Here is an 18,321-nt window from a genome sequence, read left to right as displayed (position 1 = left end):
TTTTTGACTTGTTAATTTTTAAGATACATTTTTATATTGTTTCATTTCATGTAAGGTGTACTAATGTGCTCTGAAAGTCCTCTTAAAATGACTTGTATAATTTTGATTGCTACAAAATTCTGATTCCTGCTTCATTAGTGAGTCCAAAACAAAACAAAAAAAACAAAACCTTAAGGAAAATGTTGGGAAACAGCACAAAAAAAGGAACATGGAAGAAGCACACACATACAAGAAGAGTACAATTTATACTGTCAAAAGAATTTTATAAGATCTCTTGTGCACTGAAATTCATACTTATAGAGCAATGGACTTTTTTTTTTTTTTTTTTTTACATAAAGAAAGTTGTGCAAATGCTAGGCTACGATAGAAAGTTGCGTTCAATAACACATAAAGTTTGTGCATATTTCTAAGTAGGTGCTCCCCTGCAGCCTGACATAATAGTGATCAGATAATACACTTGTGTTGCTTATCTTGTTATAAAGTCCTGAAGGAAGCACCTTACAAGGCCACATTACAGTCAAAGTATGCAAAGAAAATTGTGTTGTCTTCACAATGTAAGTGGAAAAAAAAAATGATGCGCAGAAAGGCAATATGCAAGCAATATTTCAATAATGATTGTATGGGCTCAGTGCCCATTTACAAAGCAACATATTCCCTTCAGCAAAACGACATTTGGAGGAATTGGTCACAAGGCTGATTTATATTATTACTGTTATTATTATTAAGGCTTCCCTTCAGAGGCCACACAACATAAGCTTCTTGTTATATACAGAGCCTGTAATGCCATAAAACGTATTTAATAAATAACTGTTAGAATGCAAAAATGTGTTAATAACGCTGAGGTTTGGATAGATTTGGAGCGCCGGGCCTGGAGCGTTGACTGTCGAGTTGTGATTGAGTCAGGTTCGCACTTGGAATTTCCCAGCTTTGGTGAGGTATTTCACCCCTTTAAAGGGTTTGTACTTTTCCCCGTACATGTCTAGACGGTTCACCTTTAGACCTGCAGAGAATAAATTGTTAGAACGTCCGTCACATTGTGACATTCCCCCATTGATTGCATTACCCGATATGGCCATTTGCTGAATCTTCATGTCAATGTTAAGCGAAGGGTTCTCCTCGGGTTTCGGAGCGCCCGACTGCACGCTCAGGCTGCCTCGCAGGTTCGGAAGCTTCTGGGGGTTCAGCTTCCCGACGTCCCAAACCAAAATCTACAAACACAGATGGATGATGTTAGTATTACAATTAACATCTTATCAGTAAATGAATAGATGGAAATACAAATGTTTTGAAATACATGTATGTTTTTAGATGAGTCGGATGAAAAGTATAAAGGTAATGATGAGGAAAAATTAGTTCCCTCATGTTTGATTTCTGATTGGTGACTCATTTGATGCATGGAAATGGTAAAAAAAAAAATAATAATAAAATAAATACTTCTACTGGCATTTTATGTTAAATGCTGAGTATTTAAAATAAAATTGTAAACTGTGTTAAATAAAATTGTGATGATGTCAGCCAAATGACTGCATCCATTGTACTTTTCTAAGCAGAATATAGGGCTGCTTGATTATGGAAAAAATAATAATCATGATTATTTTGGCAATAATTGAAATCACAACTATTGAAACTATTTTTTTGGTACAAAACAAGAAAATGTTTAAGCATTTAGAAATATTAAGAACAATTCAAAAATAGAAACACTGTAATTATGTAAGTTACCTTTGGACCAAACTGAATTTATAATAATATATATTTATAATAATATTTATTAATTTTTTTCTGTTGGCAAAAACTTGAAGTTGGTGTCCAGCTTGTGCACTGTGTAGTAGGATGATCATTTATTTTTTGGTACAAAACAAGAAAATGTTGCACATTTAAAAATATTTTAAAAAATAGAAACACTATAATTATGTAAGCTCTTTTTGGACCAAACTGAATTTATAATAATATTAATATTTATGATAATATATATTTATTTATTTATGTTGGCAAAAACTTGATGTTGGAGTGCAGCATGTGATTGTGCACGGTACAGTAGAACGATCATTTATTTTTTATTTTTGTACAAAACAAGAAAATGTTTAAATTTAAAAAACGAAAAAAAATATTAAGACAAATACAATTCTTTGAAACACTATAATTATGCAACTTTTGGGTGAAACAAAATTTATTAAATTAGTTATTTTAAAATTAAATAAAAAGGTGCAAATGTATAGATTTGAACAACACAAAAAAATAGTATTAATAATCTTTTTTTATTTATTATTATTATTATTATTATTATTATTATTATTTATTCATTTTTACGATTATGCTGATTTTGTAATTGCTAAATGTAATAATTGTGGGAATGCTGAAGCATTCCCACATGTTATTGTGATTTTTATTCTCCACACTTTTTTGCCGCATAAAAACTCCCACATAATACTTCCACTACATACTGTTCAAATTTCAACTAGCTTAAAAAATTCACGCCTCACGGGGCGTATCGTCTGATTCCACATTACTTACAGTATTTGCACAATTTAATGTTTAATATAAACTTTTCTCCATTTTCAATGGGACAGACTTAACTATTTTTAAATATCACTTTCCACGCCCACTTCCATACATTAACTTATCATCATTACCAGGTGTCTGATACTGCTCGGTGTCACAGTTGGTAAAGTCCATTGCCCAGTAATCAGGAGGTCATAATTTCCTAATTTATCTCTCAATTTACTTTATAAGCATTCCACATGCATTCAAAATCGTAGCATTCAGCTTTCAGCATTCCCACACAATTTCTCCAGAAATTGCACTTTGTCTAGTTGAAATTATAATTGGTTGTCGATTAATTGCACAGCCCTAGCAGAATACATTAACTCCTCAGTCCCCGATTCACAGGCAAGACCCAAAAGTATGGAATCTTCTGTGCTGAGTGTGCATTCACCTTGGTGGCGAGGTCGTATGTGTAGTTGCCCTGCGTGGCAGTAAGGTTGGCACTGAGCACAGCTTTGGGCATGTGAATGGTGACCAGCAAGCCCTCCACCGTCTTCCCCATCGTCTGCTTGGGCCCGATTGTGATGTCCAGACGACCGCAGGAGCCCGTCTCCATGAAACTGATGTTCTGTTTCACGTACACCGGGATGGCCACCAGACTGAGGTGGTAGGAAAAAGTAACCTTTTTGCATGAAAAAACAAAACTGCACATTCAGAATTGTCTGCGCTTACTTTTGTGAGCTGACGTGATAAGTCATGAGGGTGAAGTTGCCGTCGGGCGGGATGAACGAGAGGACACGCTCTGACTCCCAACGCTTGAACCGCACACACGGGTGAAAGCTGACGTCGTCCAGGAGGCGGGGATTCTGTATGAACAGAGCAACAATAGGGTTCGTAATTAATTGCATGATTTCCAGAGCTAACTCGAAGATTAATCATGCTATATCTGTTCTAAATGCACAATAAAATATTGTTTGCAAGTTTTTCATACTCTTATTATTTAATATAAAAGTGGACAAATATGGTTACCAAATAAAACTGTGGTGGTTGTATGTATCAGTTCATTGATTCGGTAATTTTACAGTGTCGGGGTTACCTGTTTGACATTTATTCAACACGACACAAAAAGGAGAGAAGACACTCAGTTCAGGGCTCGCGAGCAGAGAGGAACTGACTGATACAATTCACTCCTGCACTCTCTGAAGATTCCTCTCCTCACCCTCGCTATTTATTTGTTTTTCCACGCCCCTAGTTACATGGGTGTTCCAACCCTAAAAATGCAGATGCAAGGCATAGTTGGAACACAGTGTACTTGTTTGTCTATGTGTTGTGCATGTGTGTGGAAGATTGCTGAGTACGTGTGGTCAAGTTTGCAATCATTTCTTAACAGAAAACAGGCGACCTCAGCAGACTGGCTCGAACCATTCTGCTGTGTTAGATGTTGTGGTTCTTCAGCTTCTGCATCTTCCAATAGCCAGGCTATGTGAATGTGAGTGGGAACAGAGCAAAGCATTCTTCACTGCAAGCAGAAGCAATTCTTTTTGGCAAGCAGAGCAGTCTTCATTGCAAGCAGAAGCAGTTCTTTATTGCAGCAAATGTATGATAACTTATTTACAATTATTCCTACATAAAGTAAGTAATTTATAAAGTTATTTGAAGTTATAAAGATATACTAAACAGTTAAAAGGAGCGTGAAACATTGAGTCAAAGATATCTTGAAGTAATTTTCTGCCACTAGGTGGCATTAGTGTTTCATGTTGGAAATAATGAAATGAAATCAAAACTGAGCACTCACCATGAAGGACAGCGTGAGGTCCGGCATCCCTGTGAGTCTGACACAGGCTTCAATCACACCTTGAATCTCTGCAAACACCGTGGAACCTGAACAAAAAGCATAGTTTACATAGCATTAAGTTCAGTTTATACTTATTAACAATATTAAAAAAAAAACAGTTAATAAAAGTTTGAAGACAATCTGACATTGTTTAACTGTAACAGTCTTTGTGACAGAGAAATCCTAATCAAGTGGGTGACGCAAAATACTTTCTTCCCTTATAACAAAAAAATGACTGTCAATCACTAAGTTAAGTGCAAATTTAATTTCATTTCCAGCCTTATTACAATTTCAGGAAATTATTACGTTATTGGGTGCTACAAGGACCTTGAAAAAATAATCGCCCTACTTTGAAGTTAATTACATAATATATAATAGTTCTCAGTGGGAAAACAGATGGTGGATCTCAGTAGGGAGCATCTTCCAACCTGATTTGTCCAAAATGGCATCGATTTCCTCAATGACATCAAAGTATGCTTCATTATTGGTGTATTTAACACCAGCACGCCTCCAGGGGATATTGGACAACTGACCAGTTGGGAGCGTGTCTCCAAGATTGCTCCCACCTAAGGAGAAACGCAACAAAGGTTTTGGACTCCACACATTTTGAGATAAGTAAACGTCAGCCATTTGTTTACCCGTGAGAGTATTGACGACCGTTCGGAGGATGGTGGGAGGCCTGATCATCTCCTTGAGGACGTTGGACTCGGTTGCCAGCGGAAAGCCGTTGTCAAGCATCTCTTCGAGGATCTCGTAAACCGTCACCAAGTTGTCTTTGATCACGATTTCGGAGCATTCCCCAAAGTAGTCCTGTTGTATACAAAGGAGTTTGAGCGTTTGGTTGATATCGTTGATATTTGACACTTTACAGGAAATCAGGATCACAAAATAAAAATGAGAAATTACAAGAATAGAAAATTGTCATTAATTTTATGCAATTTTATGGAAAAAATGTATTATTGGGATGCCACCATATAAAGTGCCTCTAATTAACCCCAAATAAATTTGAACTGTAGGTTTCCCACCTATGTTGTGACTTACTTGAAGAGTGTCTGCAACCCTGTGCAGGAATTCAATGACAAACAGTGGAGGCACTTCAGTCTGGATGACAGCGAGGAAGAAGAGCTTCCCTCTGTAGATATTAATGAGATAGTGGTGCGGGGTTTGCAGGATGGGAGGCACATTCTCGGGTTCCAGGGCCTTCTCCTTGGCTTCGAAGAAGTAGTCGCACACGCTCCGGTTGATGACGCTCTTCCAGTGTTTCTCCAGGAAGATGTCTCCCGTGAAATTGATTAGAAACAAACTGTGGATCATCTCAGCTGAAACAATAAGGTGATTGTTGTTGTTTTGATGTCAACAAAGCAAGGTAACAAGCGCGCGTCAATACTTTTAAAGCATTCATAGTCATACGAAATTATAATTCTTTGTTTCCATTTAAATTCAAAAGTGATGGTGTCATAAAGAAGTCTCATATTGTGCCAAATCTGAACAACTCACTCAGTCAATCGAGTTTACTCCGACCAGTTCCTGAACTTAGTTTATAGATTCCGGAATATATATATTTATACGATCTACAACAATGTACAACATTAACAAGAATCGCTAAATTGCATATACAGAAAAGCTTATGAGTAGTAACGTTCGGTGTAATATTTTAACTTTTACCTGCTGACTGTAGTTTGGTCGATAAACAGTGATGATGTTGCCACCAGACAGGAAAGTCCTAGCAGATGCCTGCTCCAATGAAACGCATAAACGACTTGATTCACTATTTTATGGCAACAAATTGAAGGAACTACAAATCCGATTGGATGTATAGTTTTTAAATCCCTAAAATAATGATATCAGTATTTAAGGGAGTTTCGAGGCTATCGGTCAAGCTTTTTTTTTCCCGTCAGGCACATTTAAAGGCGGCTGTCCCTACTTTGCTCATAAGGAGATGTTAGTGTTAACCCTCATTCACGTCTTTCAGGATTTTTGTTACATAAAATGTAGCGATCAGAATAATAAGTATGTCAAGCGCGAACTAGATTTTTACGCCAAATGAATGTTATTGTATATTTATATGTTTGGTGGTAAATTATTAATTTTGACTCTTTTAAATATAGATAGCTAACCTACGGAAGTGTCGAAACTCGGTATTGCAAAAATTGCATAATAATCCAAAATAGCGCTTTAGCAATTTCCCGTTTTCCCCTTTTTTACGATACATTCCTGTTAATTACTTCATTAAATGTAACGCTCTCTTCTATAATTACAAATACCCGTAAAACACAACAAATGTTGTCGAGAAGCAGTGATCTTAGTGTTAGAAAATTGTAACTTAAGAACTCGTAGGAATAATAATAATAACAATAACAATAATATTAATAATAATAATAATAATAATATTAATAATAATAATAATAATAATAATAATAATAATAATAATAATAATAATAATAATAATAACATAAAGCTTCTCAAGTCAACGTACTACAAGTCTATAAATGCAGCTTTTGATTGGTGGCGAATTCTTGGTCCGGCCGCTTTAATATCCTGCGAGCCCACAATCAGGGTGATATATCAATTTATTTTAATAGCGGGATCCGTGCATGTTGTCTAGCCGGTAAAAAGGTGAACGCAACGTGCCCGTGCCTTACTTGACCAATAATGGCCTCCTCTGAGGAACCCAAAGCCAAGAAACCTAAAATTTCTACAAAAGAGAAGACGGACTCTGTAGCCAAAACCTCTCCTGTGAAATTAAGGTGATCACAATCCTGGGGTGGGGAAATGTGTGCTAATATTTAGTCGTTAAAACGAACTCTAAATGTGAGCTTCGCTTGCAGTAGTTTTTTTTTTTTTTTAAACACAAATTTGAATGAAGAGAAGGAGGTCAATGATTGTGTGTAACCTAGTTGTATTAAGCGTCCCCATGTAATTGTCCTATGAGTTGTTATTGCCAGTTCAAGGTGACCGTCGGTATGTAGAAATAAATAGTTCACCCCCCCGTCAGTGAATTGCTGTACAGTTGCCAGGTTTGTTGGGGTGACACCTGAACGCACCACGGTTCACCACAACGCGTGGCACGGCGGTCACGTGGCCTCGACAAGGCACTGTTTTGGTACCCAGTTTCCCCCGGCTTGCAGTTGAATGCACCGCGATGCGATTCTTCACGGCTAATCCAGCTCATTTGAAGCGCTTATCAGCACGCCTCTCACGATCTTCTGAAGTGTCTTACAAGAGATGTGTTGAGGCGAACCAAGCCAATAGCCAGGCGGAGAGCGGCTGTTGTGGCCCTTCCTCCTTTAGATGCCCACCAGTCAACCAGTTAGGAGGAGGAGGAGGAGCTGGGGTTGCAGGGGGAACATCGTGCTGAAATTGATGTGTTTGGGAATTCTTTGCTCCTTTTTCATTTAGCTCACTCAACAGGTGTCTAGCACCCACAGAGACAGACAGACAGAGAGACCGATGTCTGCATTGAGGTAAGTCTCCAGTGGCAAAGAGGATCAATGTAATCAAGCTTGAGTAATTGGCTGCACAGATATCTGACTTGCATAGAGGGAAGATGTATGTGTGTTGTCGGACAAGATAGTGAGGGTGTGGCATCCATCTGGGGCCCATGCATTGCCTTTGGAATTAACAATCGAGCTTTAGTCTTCTGTGTTTTAGAAAAAGGCTAAGTTACCAAAGGGAGGCATGTGAAATGAGGTTGTCTAATCAGGACTTCAAGATTTTGTGGATTATAAACGCAAAAAGTTGCGTGACAGACATTTGCCGATGCTGCACTTGTGGATGTTACTCACTGACACAAGGCCTGAGGGTCTGGAAACAGCTGGTGTGCTTTTGCAAATGGAATCACATGCAGTGTCGACCTGGTGGAGAAACATTTACACACACGGTTGACTTGGCTCTCTTGTTATACAATTACAAGTAATGTCATTGCTGTGCACCATTTCTCCTTTACCGTGCATATTTTTTCCATAGTCATCATGTGCTTGTGGTCACATGAAGCTAGCGTATGCCCACAGTGACATTTCTGAGCCACTTGCTGACTTATCTCGAGCAGATTCGGAGAACGTAAACAAGCAGGATGCTGCAACGTTTAATCTCAAGATGCTCCTTGGTGACTTCGAGGAATGCAATGGCTAAATCCTCTTTTTGCACTTACGTTACAGCCCTAATTCACTCTTTGGGATGGGGAATCCCTTGCTGGACATTTGCGCCGTGGTGGACAAAGACTTCTTGGACAAGTAAGTTCAATGTTGGGGATAGATGCTGATATTCAACATATTGACGAATATCAATATCAACCTTTTTTTTAATTTATTTTTTATTTTATTTTTTAAATGTGACTGTTGATAATAGAGCAATTTAAAATTGCATTAGCTTCAGGAAAGTATTTATTTAAACTTTCAGTTAACTTTAAGAGATGCTTTAAACTGCACCTTCTGTTTTTTGTTTGAAATTGAAACAAATATAAGTGAAAAGTTAACATTTAAACATTCTTAAAATTTCAGAAAACTTTTATTCAAATTTTTAAGACATGATGATGACCCTGGCAGTGCGATAAACTTCTCATTAGAATTTTTAAATAATATTATTATTTATTTATTATTTTATTATTAATAATAATCATAATAATAATAATTATTATTACTTAATAATAATAATAATAATAATAATAAGTCAATAAGTTAAAAGTTGACGTTTTGGTTTAAAACTTGTATGCTAATAATTTCCCTTTTAGTGAAAGTGAATGTCTGCTTATATCAGCTTGTATCTGCTTGTATCAGCCCTTTTAAAAAAAACAAAAACAAAAAAAAAACAGCTTATCTCTATTCAACAGCAGTCAAAATAGTTTGTTTCTAATGGTCTTGGATGCACCACATTAAATTCAAGCTAGCGCAAAATGTACACTAATGAATCATTTCTGTATTGTTTTCTGTTTAACCTCTATAATAAGCAGATAAAGCAACAATTTGAGTTCCGAATACCAGTTGGCGCCAGTCAGACATTCTATTTACTTATTTCATTAACTCTGTATCCTCCACAATAATCGGCAGACTTTCCTTTCATAGTGTCCAAGCTGCACTGAAGTGACCAGGACAAAGGGCTCATGAGGCTTCCAGTTCAGAGTCCACCCTGCAAGGAAACCTTGCGTAAACGCCGGGATTAGATTTAAAATAGCCAAGCACACGCATCTGATTCAGCCTCTCCTAAAAAAAAAAAAAAAAATGAAACTGTACCTCATGGATTAAAAACGTTTTTTAGATTAAAACAGTGGCAGAACCATTATTGTGTTTAAAGTCAAGATAAACTTGTATGAGGATGAGTTTTTGTTTTGTTTTTTTTTGTTTTGTTTTTTTTCCAGAATGAATGTTAATAATGTGCTTTTTTTGTGCTATTTGTAGATACACACTGAAGCCAAATGACCAGATCCTGGCTGAGGACAAGCACAAATCCCTGTGTGTATCTCCCCCTTAACAGCCCCTCTTGTCGAATATTGACCATTTGATGTCACATATTTGTCCCTCGCTGTTACATGTACATTCTGACGGTTCCTCTCAAGGCTGGAGCAGGCCAGTCAAAACAGCCCTGCGATGTACTCCGTTCGGTTATAGAACAGCAATAGTAGGACAGCAGATCTAGCACAGCGAGAGTGCGTGTGAGCCAATAGGAGAGCGGGACTTTTCACCTCCCAGTTCCTGTGAGACAAGAGCCACAAAGCAAACAGCAGGAGATAAAGTTGTGGACTCGAGCTCGCTGTTATACATCAAGGAGGCGTACAGTCACATGATATACACTTGTTCATCCATTAGGTAGACTTTGTAAATATCCATAGGGAGTTGTTCAAAATGCAAAATGAAAAGCATGACCTATGTGACAGTGCTTATGCAAGATGACTCAGAAAAAGAGGTCAGGAAGTGATTGCAGTGCAGACACATTTGTTGGGAAAAAAAAACACACAAACAGCATCTTTTGCATTTTACACAGAATCGTCACAATAACCCGCAATCAGTTAGATGCGTTGTACTGGACCTTCTGATTTAATCCCATCCAACACATGCGTGAGTCTAAATAATAATTTCTACCCCTGAACTGGTAGGCTCTTGTAGGATAACCATTTGTATCTTTTCTCATGTTCCGTAAGCAATCATAGTCAGAAAGGCCCACACTGCGCCATCTGGTTCCGTCTCAGAAAATATAACAGCAGTTGTCCTACCCACAGTCCCGTTGAACCCTTGCAGAACAGGTTTCTCAGTGACAGTAGGCTATCGATGTAGGTTGTTGTGATCCATATCTTCTACCACTAGAGGTCGTCTTGTCTTCTCTGGAACTGGCAGTTGACTGGAGGGTTATTCATCTACAGTACTATGTATGTTTGCATGAAATGAATGACCACTGACCAGCCATCACAGACCATGCCCATACGTTGTAGGGAGTGCATACAGTTATGTGGAGGCCATTCGCACTACTTAAGCACATTAGGAGTTTTAGGATATTTAAGCGTGATTCTGAAAACTGCTTTCAATCACAGGTTTGTGAAAAGGGGATGTAAAAAAAATATATTGAATATGGTATGTTCTATGCAGCCCCACATGTCTGAATACAGTATTTTTAGATAATATTGCATTAGTGGAATATGTTTTAAGCAACAAAATCCATTTCGCCACTTGCTGTCGAGTGAAAATGACATCACAGTTGCTTAGGTCTCGGGTAACAACCAATCACAGCTCAGCTTCAGATAACAGGGGAGCTGTGATTGGTCGTTTTCTGAGCAACTGATGTCATCTTCAGTCGACAGCCAGTGGCAAAATGGCCGCCCCAAGATGGATTAAAAACGGCTGGATTTTGCTGCATAACTCACATTCCACAAATATGTTCATCAGAATGTCACATAACATATTATTGTCAAGAAATGTTTAAGGTTTATTTCCCCCTTTAATCAAGTGTGACATAGGTCTTACTTTTTTTTTTTTTTTTTTTTTTAAACACCCCATCCAGGTTTGACGAGCTAGTCAACAAGTTCAAAGCGGAATACCACGCTGGAGGAGCCACACAGAACTCCATAAAGATCGCCCAGGTTAGTCGTCTGTGTCGTCCTGTGACATCACGGCAGTGATTCAGTCCTTCATTTAACGTGGAGTGGTAATTTGTGCGGTCACTGTGTGCAGTGGATGATCCAGGAGCCTCACAACGTGGGCACCTTCTTCGGATGCATCGGCAAAGACAAGTTCGGGGAGATCCTGAAGAAGAAGGCGGAGGAGGCCCATATTGATGCTCACTATTACGAGCAAGACCAGGAGCCCACGGGCTCGTGTGCAGCGTGCATCACTGGAGCCAATCGGTAAGGTCCGCACATGTACGGTGGTTTTGTTTATTTGAAATATACAGCCCATGATTTGTTTATCTCTGGTGTTTTCCCTTTCTTTAAGGTCTCTGGTGGCTAACCTGGCTGCTGCTAACTGTTATAAAAAGGAGAAACATCTGGACCTTGAAGAAAATTGGAAGTTGGTGGAAAGCGCTAAAGTTTATTATATTGCCGTGAGTACTGAGCTGTGAATGTCACTTGTACACCTTGAAACTTCAAGGTGAACATTAGAGTATTCACTGTACATATAAACAAATGTCGGACACAAAAGGCAACATGGATTAATTTCAAATAAGTTATCATTTAAAAAAATAATCTAAATCAAAGTTTTAAACAAACTGTACTTAAATATTAACTTCAAATGTGTTTATTGTATTAAAAAGTTAACTCTTTGACTGCCAAAGACGTTTAATAATGATTAGTAAAATTCCGATGAATGGAATGCGATCATTCATTTAGTAGCCACATTGTATATGTAGTAAACGCAAACAATATTCTTTTTGCCTTGAAAGATGAGTTAAAATGCTCAAAAGCAGCTGGCACTGTGGATTTTTTTTGTTTTGTTGTTATAACATGTGGCTGTCAAAGAGTTTTAAAAACACAACACAACTGAACTTGGGCAGTGATTTTTAAGTACCACTCGAGGGAGCCTGTGCACCACTAAAATGAGAATCCCTGTTTCACCATATTTCACCCAATCAAAACGGACCAGTGACCTGTATTTGGACAAGCATTGTTTATGGCAGTGTTTCCCAACTACTATAATTTATTTATTACAAATAATTTAATCTGTGAATGAGTGACTGATTGCCACAGACGGGACAATTATATGCTCTTCCACTAGATGGCAGAAGTTTTATTTAACTTTCCCAGCCGTTTAACCTGGCGATAGCCAGATGGTACCTCTCTACAATAATTTCATTGGGAAAAGACGGGACATTCTGTACAATAATTGGAGCTGATTCGACGATGCGACATTCTACACGTTTGTTTTAACCAATCACGGCCACGGGTGAAAATTTCGTTTTCGTTCTTGTCGAAGGGGGGAAAAGCACGAACATCTTACCAGCTAAAAATGCACGAAGTGCCTCTCGCTGTTCAACATTCAACAAGGAAACTGTGAGTAATTCTGCGAGAGAACAGAATTAATTGTAGCGTCCATTCGTCCATGTTGGGTTTGTTTGTTAGCCCTGGCTTCCTGGTTTCATCACAGTTGCATATCCCGCCCCCAAACACAATGTGATTGGTCCAAACCACCAGTGGTTCGGAATGGTGGTTATCTCTTCGGGAGCGGTACAAGATGTATAAGCGAAGTGCGCATTAAGTTTGCGCATGCGCGAGGGAAAAAACAAGGCTACCAACTACCTTATCAATTTAAATGGCGGAGATTAGAGTGGTGACAATCTTTGCGTAACTGTACACTTTAAAGCTTGCAAGTCAACTTACCTGATGTCAGTAAACCACATGCTATGCATGCTAATAAAAACAGCAACTTTCCAGCAGTTGAAACATTTCTTTCAGAGCCGATTCCATTGGATCCAATTCATTTTCAATGACCGTTTGGTAGTTTTGCCTACCCACAATGCACCTTGAATTCGAGATGCGCACTTCGCTTATTCTCCGGAGTTTGTGAACTCACAAATACCACGAGAATTCATCCTGCAAGAGCAAGGTTACCAGCCGTTGCTTTTCATGGAACAAAATAAGTCAAGCCTTCCTGCTATCATATTATCAACTTATATTATTATCAAATTTGTTATAGAGATGAGATCATTATTTCTGTATACATACTTTTTGTTTACTGGTGTGAGACTTTTCTAATGGTAACTACGTCCCTAAGTTCAAAGGTTGAGAAACACTGATTAATCGTGTAGTATCGGTTATTAATCTAATGTAATTAAAATATTTGCTTGTGGATGCATAATATGTATTTTTCCACAGCTGTACTATGTGTTTCCACATGTATTGATGCAGCTGTTGATGATGTTCCCTTCCAGGGTTTCTTTGTCACAGTGTCTTTGGAGTCCATGCTGAAAGTGGCCAAGCACGCATCAGAGAATAACAAACTGTTCTGCCTCAACCTGTCCGCACCCTTCATCTGTCAGTTCTTCAAGGACCACCTCACGCAGCTCTTGCCCTATGTGGACGTGCTCTTCGGCAATGAGACGGTAAGGTAGCTTTCTGATAAGTATTTATTGTATGTGCACTTGTGTTCAAAATAAGAGCAAAATGGAGTGATTAGGATTGTATTCTGGTGTTCAACATGATGCAACGTTACCTCTTCAAATATTCTGATGTATTCCAACTGATCCACGGTAAGCCATAAATAGTCCCACCACTACAGAAAGTGAAGCCTCCCCATATCATGATCAAAGGGTACTTTCCTTCTGACAAACTGTCTGCAGCCTCTTTTAGTCCCCAAAAGAGCAATCTTGCTTTCATCAGTCCACAAAATTGCTCCATTTCTCTTTTAGGCAAGCCAATGTGTCCTTTTGGTAAATTGTCGCCTCTTGAGAACTTTTTTCTTTTATCTTTTTTTGGCAACTGGACTTTGCAGGAGCGTCTTGCCAAACGTTTACCTAAGTGAAGTCTTAAAGATTACCAGAGTAACTGTAAAATGTTGTCTAATCATCTTGGACTGGATAGCAGTTCACAGGTGCCAGAATGTGTACACTGTGTAAAAAACAACAACAACAAAAACACAAAAAAAACTAGTAAAGGATTTTTACTTAGAAATTCAAAGTAACTTTTACAAGGAGAGTTATGAGTACATTTTACCTGTTTATTAAAAAAAAAAAAAAGTTATTCAAGTGGTGAGGAACAAACTCATGACCTTCAGCTTGGTATGCAAACACTCTACCTACCACCTGAGCCATGCCACTCTTGCTCGTTGCCACTATACTGCATTGCTGATGTGTCCAAAATGAGACCAAAAATGGATCTTGGAGATATAAGGATTCCGGCTGACACCATCAATAAATTATCACACAGCAGGAACGGCATGGCTCAGGTGATACTCGTGGCTGTCTCTCAACCTGAAGGTTGTGGGTTCGTTCCTCAACTATTGAGTAGCTTTGTTATTATTATTATTATTATTATTATTATTATTATTATTATTATTTATTTATTTTTTACTCATTCACTCCCAGCCATTTTCACAGAAGCAGTCCCGTTCGCTCCCGGCTGTTTTACTGGATTTTGACTGATATTGCAAGGCCCACAGAATATTGTGTTCTTTTACTATAAAAGCATGGAACCTACCAAAATAAAGATTAAAGTCTCTTCTTTCATCAGGAAAAAAAAAAAGTATGTTTCTATCTGTTTCCGTTTTGCAGCAATTAGCATTAGAAGAGAGCTAAGTTTCATCAGTTTTCACAAATCTATTTAAAATTGTAAGTAATTGAGCTTTTTTTCTAGATGGCCCTGGTTGATCTCCTTTGCTCTGCTCCCACCTGCTGGCCGTTTGTGTAATAACTACCATTTCTGCAACTGTTCTTTGCAGTTGAGAGGCTGCATCAAAGCCTTCTGTATGCTCCAGCATGAAAAAAACAAAAAAAACGTATAAATACGTCTTTGGGACACTTAGAATATTAAAAAAAACATATTTACACGTTATTGGGAGCAAATGAGTTAATAAGCTGATAAAATGTACTTACAGAGCCCCTAAAGTGACATGGGTGAAAAAATAAATAAATAATTGTTTCTTGTCCAAGAAACCCATCCATCCATCCATCCATTTTCTTGACCGCTTATTCCTCCAAGGGTCGTGGGGGGTGCTGGCGCCTATCTCAGCTGGCTCTGGGCAGTAGGCGGGGGACACCCTGGACTGGTTGCCAGCCAATCGCAGGGCACACAGAGGCGAACAACCATCCACACTCACAAGCACACCTAGGGACAATTCGGAGCACCCAATTAACCTGCCATGCATGTCTTTGGAATGTGGGAGGAGACCGGAGTACCCGGAGAAGACCCACGCGGGCACGGGGAGAACATGCAAACTCCACTCAGGAAGGCCGGAGCCTGGACTCGAACCGGAGTCCTCAGAACTGGGAGGTGCTGTCCGAGAAACATTTGTTTATTTTTGTATGTACTAAAAACTCTCCTTGTAAAATGTACTTAAAATTTCAGAGTTTTAAAGTAAAATATTATTATTATTATTATTATTATTATTTATTTTTTTAACACTTTAACATAACTATGCATAACAGTTCTCAGAAACTGTGGTTATGCAACAAAATGTTGGTTAAGTGATTCAAATTAATATCTAATATCTTCAAGCAAGTTTTTTTTTCTGTTTATACTATTAAACAAGTGGTTCTTATCCTTGTTGGAGGTAATAGGGTTTAAACTGTAAACATTATTTATTTATCTTTTTACTTTCCCTCCCCTGGTATAAAACAAAGATTCACTAATCCGTGATGTTTCTGTTGATTCTGTCCACCAGGAGGCAGCCGCATTTGCTAAAGAACAAGGTTTTCAGGTAATTCAGTGTCTCTCCTGTTATCTCTGCTGCACTTCCATGCATTTTGTCTAAACGTGTGTCTTGCTGTCACGTCTCGGTAGACCAAAGACATCAAGGAGATTGCCAAGAAAATGCAGGCTCTGCCCAAAGTCAACAGCAAGAGACAAAGGATTGTTGTCTTGACTCAGGGGAAGGATGAAACTGTGATGGCTCTCAGTAAGATTTCTATTCCTTTTCCCTCCTGAAATAAAATCGGTCTGTGTTTGAAGTGTCATTCTTTCCCCCTTCTTTATGTTCAGGTGACAAAATCGAGACCTTCTCCGTGATGCCAATCGATCCCAAAGACCTTGTGGACACAAACGGTGCTGGTGACGCCTTTGTAGGAGGTGAGAGCTTGCAATGATTGCTGCTCTGATTTGTTACGGTTCAGTTGGTTTCCCCAGTTTGAAAAAGATTTCCTTCCGTTGCGCAGGTTTCCTGTCTGGGCTGGTCCGAGAAAAAGCGCTGGACCAATGCGTGAGAGCAGCTCACTACGCTGCCAGTGTCATCATTAGAAGATCGGGCTGCACGTTCCCTGAAAAGCCGGACTTTGTTTGATGTATTTTTATTGTTGTTCCGTGTCCCCAAAAATCATCATTTGACACAAAATGTCACCTAGAATATTTTTATGACAGTGCTCCCTCCCATTTAGATATATATTTTTTAACATGCCATCTGATTTTATTTTTTAATTGTCAGCTTTGTGCCACCTCACATGAGCGTGTCTTCTGTATTTTGTTTGTTGGAGTTGCAAGAACTATTAATAGGGATTTGTAAAATGCAAGCTCAGCAAATCGAATTATAATTGTGGCCAAAATCAGGTATATGACCACAGGACCACATTTTGACATGAGAACTCAAAACATCAGTGTCAACTTCAGGACTCTGCACTAAACTGATTTTTTTTTCCTTATTAAAATAATTGTAAGGGATTTATTTGTGTGTGATTTACTAAAGTTTGTCATTTAAAAAGCACAAATTATAAGCATCAAAGCCACTGGCCATAGGAAATGCAACTGTGATGTTCAACATTGTGCAAATAATGAGTGCCTTTTATTTGTTAAAGGTTAAATACTTGAAGCTGCTTTTGTCATCAATATTCAAAGTAATAGTGCACATCGCTTGTCCTGTTGCAAAGTAAGACCAACAATCAAAGGATAATTGAGGGCATTATGCGAGTAGCCGTTCTAATGGTGTAATTTTTTTTCACCCATTTTCCAAGTACCTCAACGCTCACCTTTGTTCAATTTCACACAAATGCATGTTTATCACATTGTCATAAGATTTTGTTTTTCCTCTTCAGTGTTTGATTTGGATTAATCAATACTTGAATACAGTTATGACAATTATTTGATGATGATACACAATGTTTTCTTCCTTTTAGAATGATTGCTTTTAAATCTTGGATTTAAAATCCCATTCATATTCCTCAACATGTACTCAAACAGCAAAAGGCCTCAAGTGACCCTTTTGTCTGGTTGTTGCCAGACTTTAATGTCTAACATGGACTAATAAAATGAAAACAAAAAAATCAGTGGTGTTGGAACCCCCCCGCCCCCCCCTTTTTTTTCTTATGTTAACATTTGCTTGCCAACAGCATTTCAAACAGTTAAAAATGTAATTAAGATGCATTTAAGACATTTTATGTTGGATTTATTTTTAAATATCTATTCATTACTACACAGTACTCATTGCAGTCTTAACCTCATATGCTGGGCTTTTAATATCAGCTCATGTGAACTTTTTTTTTTTTTTTTTTTTTTTTTTAAGCTTCTTTTAGTTTGTACTTGCCCCAGATTTCTCAATTACTACTGAAACTACAAATCAATTTATATTTTTAAAATAGCTGAAATTAAAGTAACTGAAGTTATTTGCTTTGTTTTATACGAACAATAACAAACAAAGCCTTAAATTTTAAATTTTTTGAGATAAAATATTTAAATAACACAACTGCAGTGCAGTACTGTATTTGCGCTCCATTGGGATCCGCAAAAAAACAACAAAACGTGCATGTCAAGATGTGTTTTTTTTATTATTATTATTATTTTTTTATTTTTTTTTGCTATTTATCCAAGAACAACAAAAATACAATTAGAACCAATTTTGGTTGGACTGCAAATATACAAGTGTATTTTATTTTATTTTTTTATG

At 37.9% G+C, this 18,321-nt stretch overlaps 2 protein-coding genes across 5 annotated transcripts; one reads left to right on the top strand and one right to left on the bottom strand.

Moving 5' to 3' along the window:
• Positions 1-242: 242 nt before the first annotated feature.
• Positions 243-6,241, bottom strand: ap3m1 (adaptor related protein complex 3 subunit mu 1). Of its 2 annotated transcripts, none has more exons than XM_077494515.1 (9): positions 5,981-6,241; positions 5,357-5,634; positions 4,954-5,125; positions 4,744-4,881; positions 4,277-4,362; positions 3,214-3,347; positions 2,933-3,140; positions 1,064-1,208; positions 243-1,000 (listed from the first exon to the last, which is right to left on the bottom strand). In XM_077494515.1, exons 2-9 carry the CDS (start codon positions 5,627-5,629, stop codon positions 900-902), a joined length of 1,257 nt encoding a protein of 418 aa, XP_077350641.1. In that variant the 5' UTR covers positions 5,630-5,634; positions 5,981-6,241; the 3' UTR covers positions 243-899. The 2 variants fall into 2 exon arrangements, with proteins under 2 accessions (XP_077350641.1, XP_077350642.1); XM_077494516.1 differs by lacking the exon at positions 5,981-6,241 and adding an exon at positions 5,813-5,972.
• Positions 6,242-6,856: 615 nt separating this feature from the next.
• LOC144000842 (adenosine kinase-like) lies at positions 6,857-17,102 on the top strand. Of its 3 annotated transcripts, none has more exons than XM_077494519.1 (12): positions 6,857-7,062; positions 7,715-7,771; positions 8,473-8,547; positions 9,709-9,762; positions 11,303-11,381; positions 11,473-11,645; positions 11,734-11,842; positions 13,667-13,837; positions 16,114-16,149; positions 16,233-16,347; positions 16,431-16,517; positions 16,604-17,102. In XM_077494519.1, exons 1-12 carry the CDS (start codon positions 6,968-6,970, stop codon positions 16,726-16,728), a joined length of 1,176 nt encoding a protein of 391 aa, XP_077350645.1. In that variant the 5' UTR covers positions 6,857-6,967; the 3' UTR covers positions 16,729-17,102. The 3 variants fall into 3 exon arrangements, with proteins under 3 accessions (XP_077350645.1, XP_077350643.1, XP_077350644.1); XM_077494518.1 differs by having other exon boundaries at positions 6,914-7,062; positions 7,715-7,779; XM_077494517.1 differs by lacking the exon at positions 7,715-7,771 and having other exon boundaries at positions 6,868-7,062.
• The last annotated feature ends 1,219 nt before the right edge of the window (positions 17,103-18,321 follow it).

This window comes from Festucalex cinctus, chromosome 14, assembly GCF_051991245.1.
Source record: "Festucalex cinctus isolate MCC-2025b chromosome 14, RoL_Fcin_1.0, whole genome shotgun sequence".
Classification (NCBI taxonomy): Eukaryota; Metazoa; Chordata; class Actinopteri; order Syngnathiformes; family Syngnathidae; genus Festucalex; species Festucalex cinctus.
This window is presented reverse-complemented; position numbering and strand designations above follow the sequence as displayed.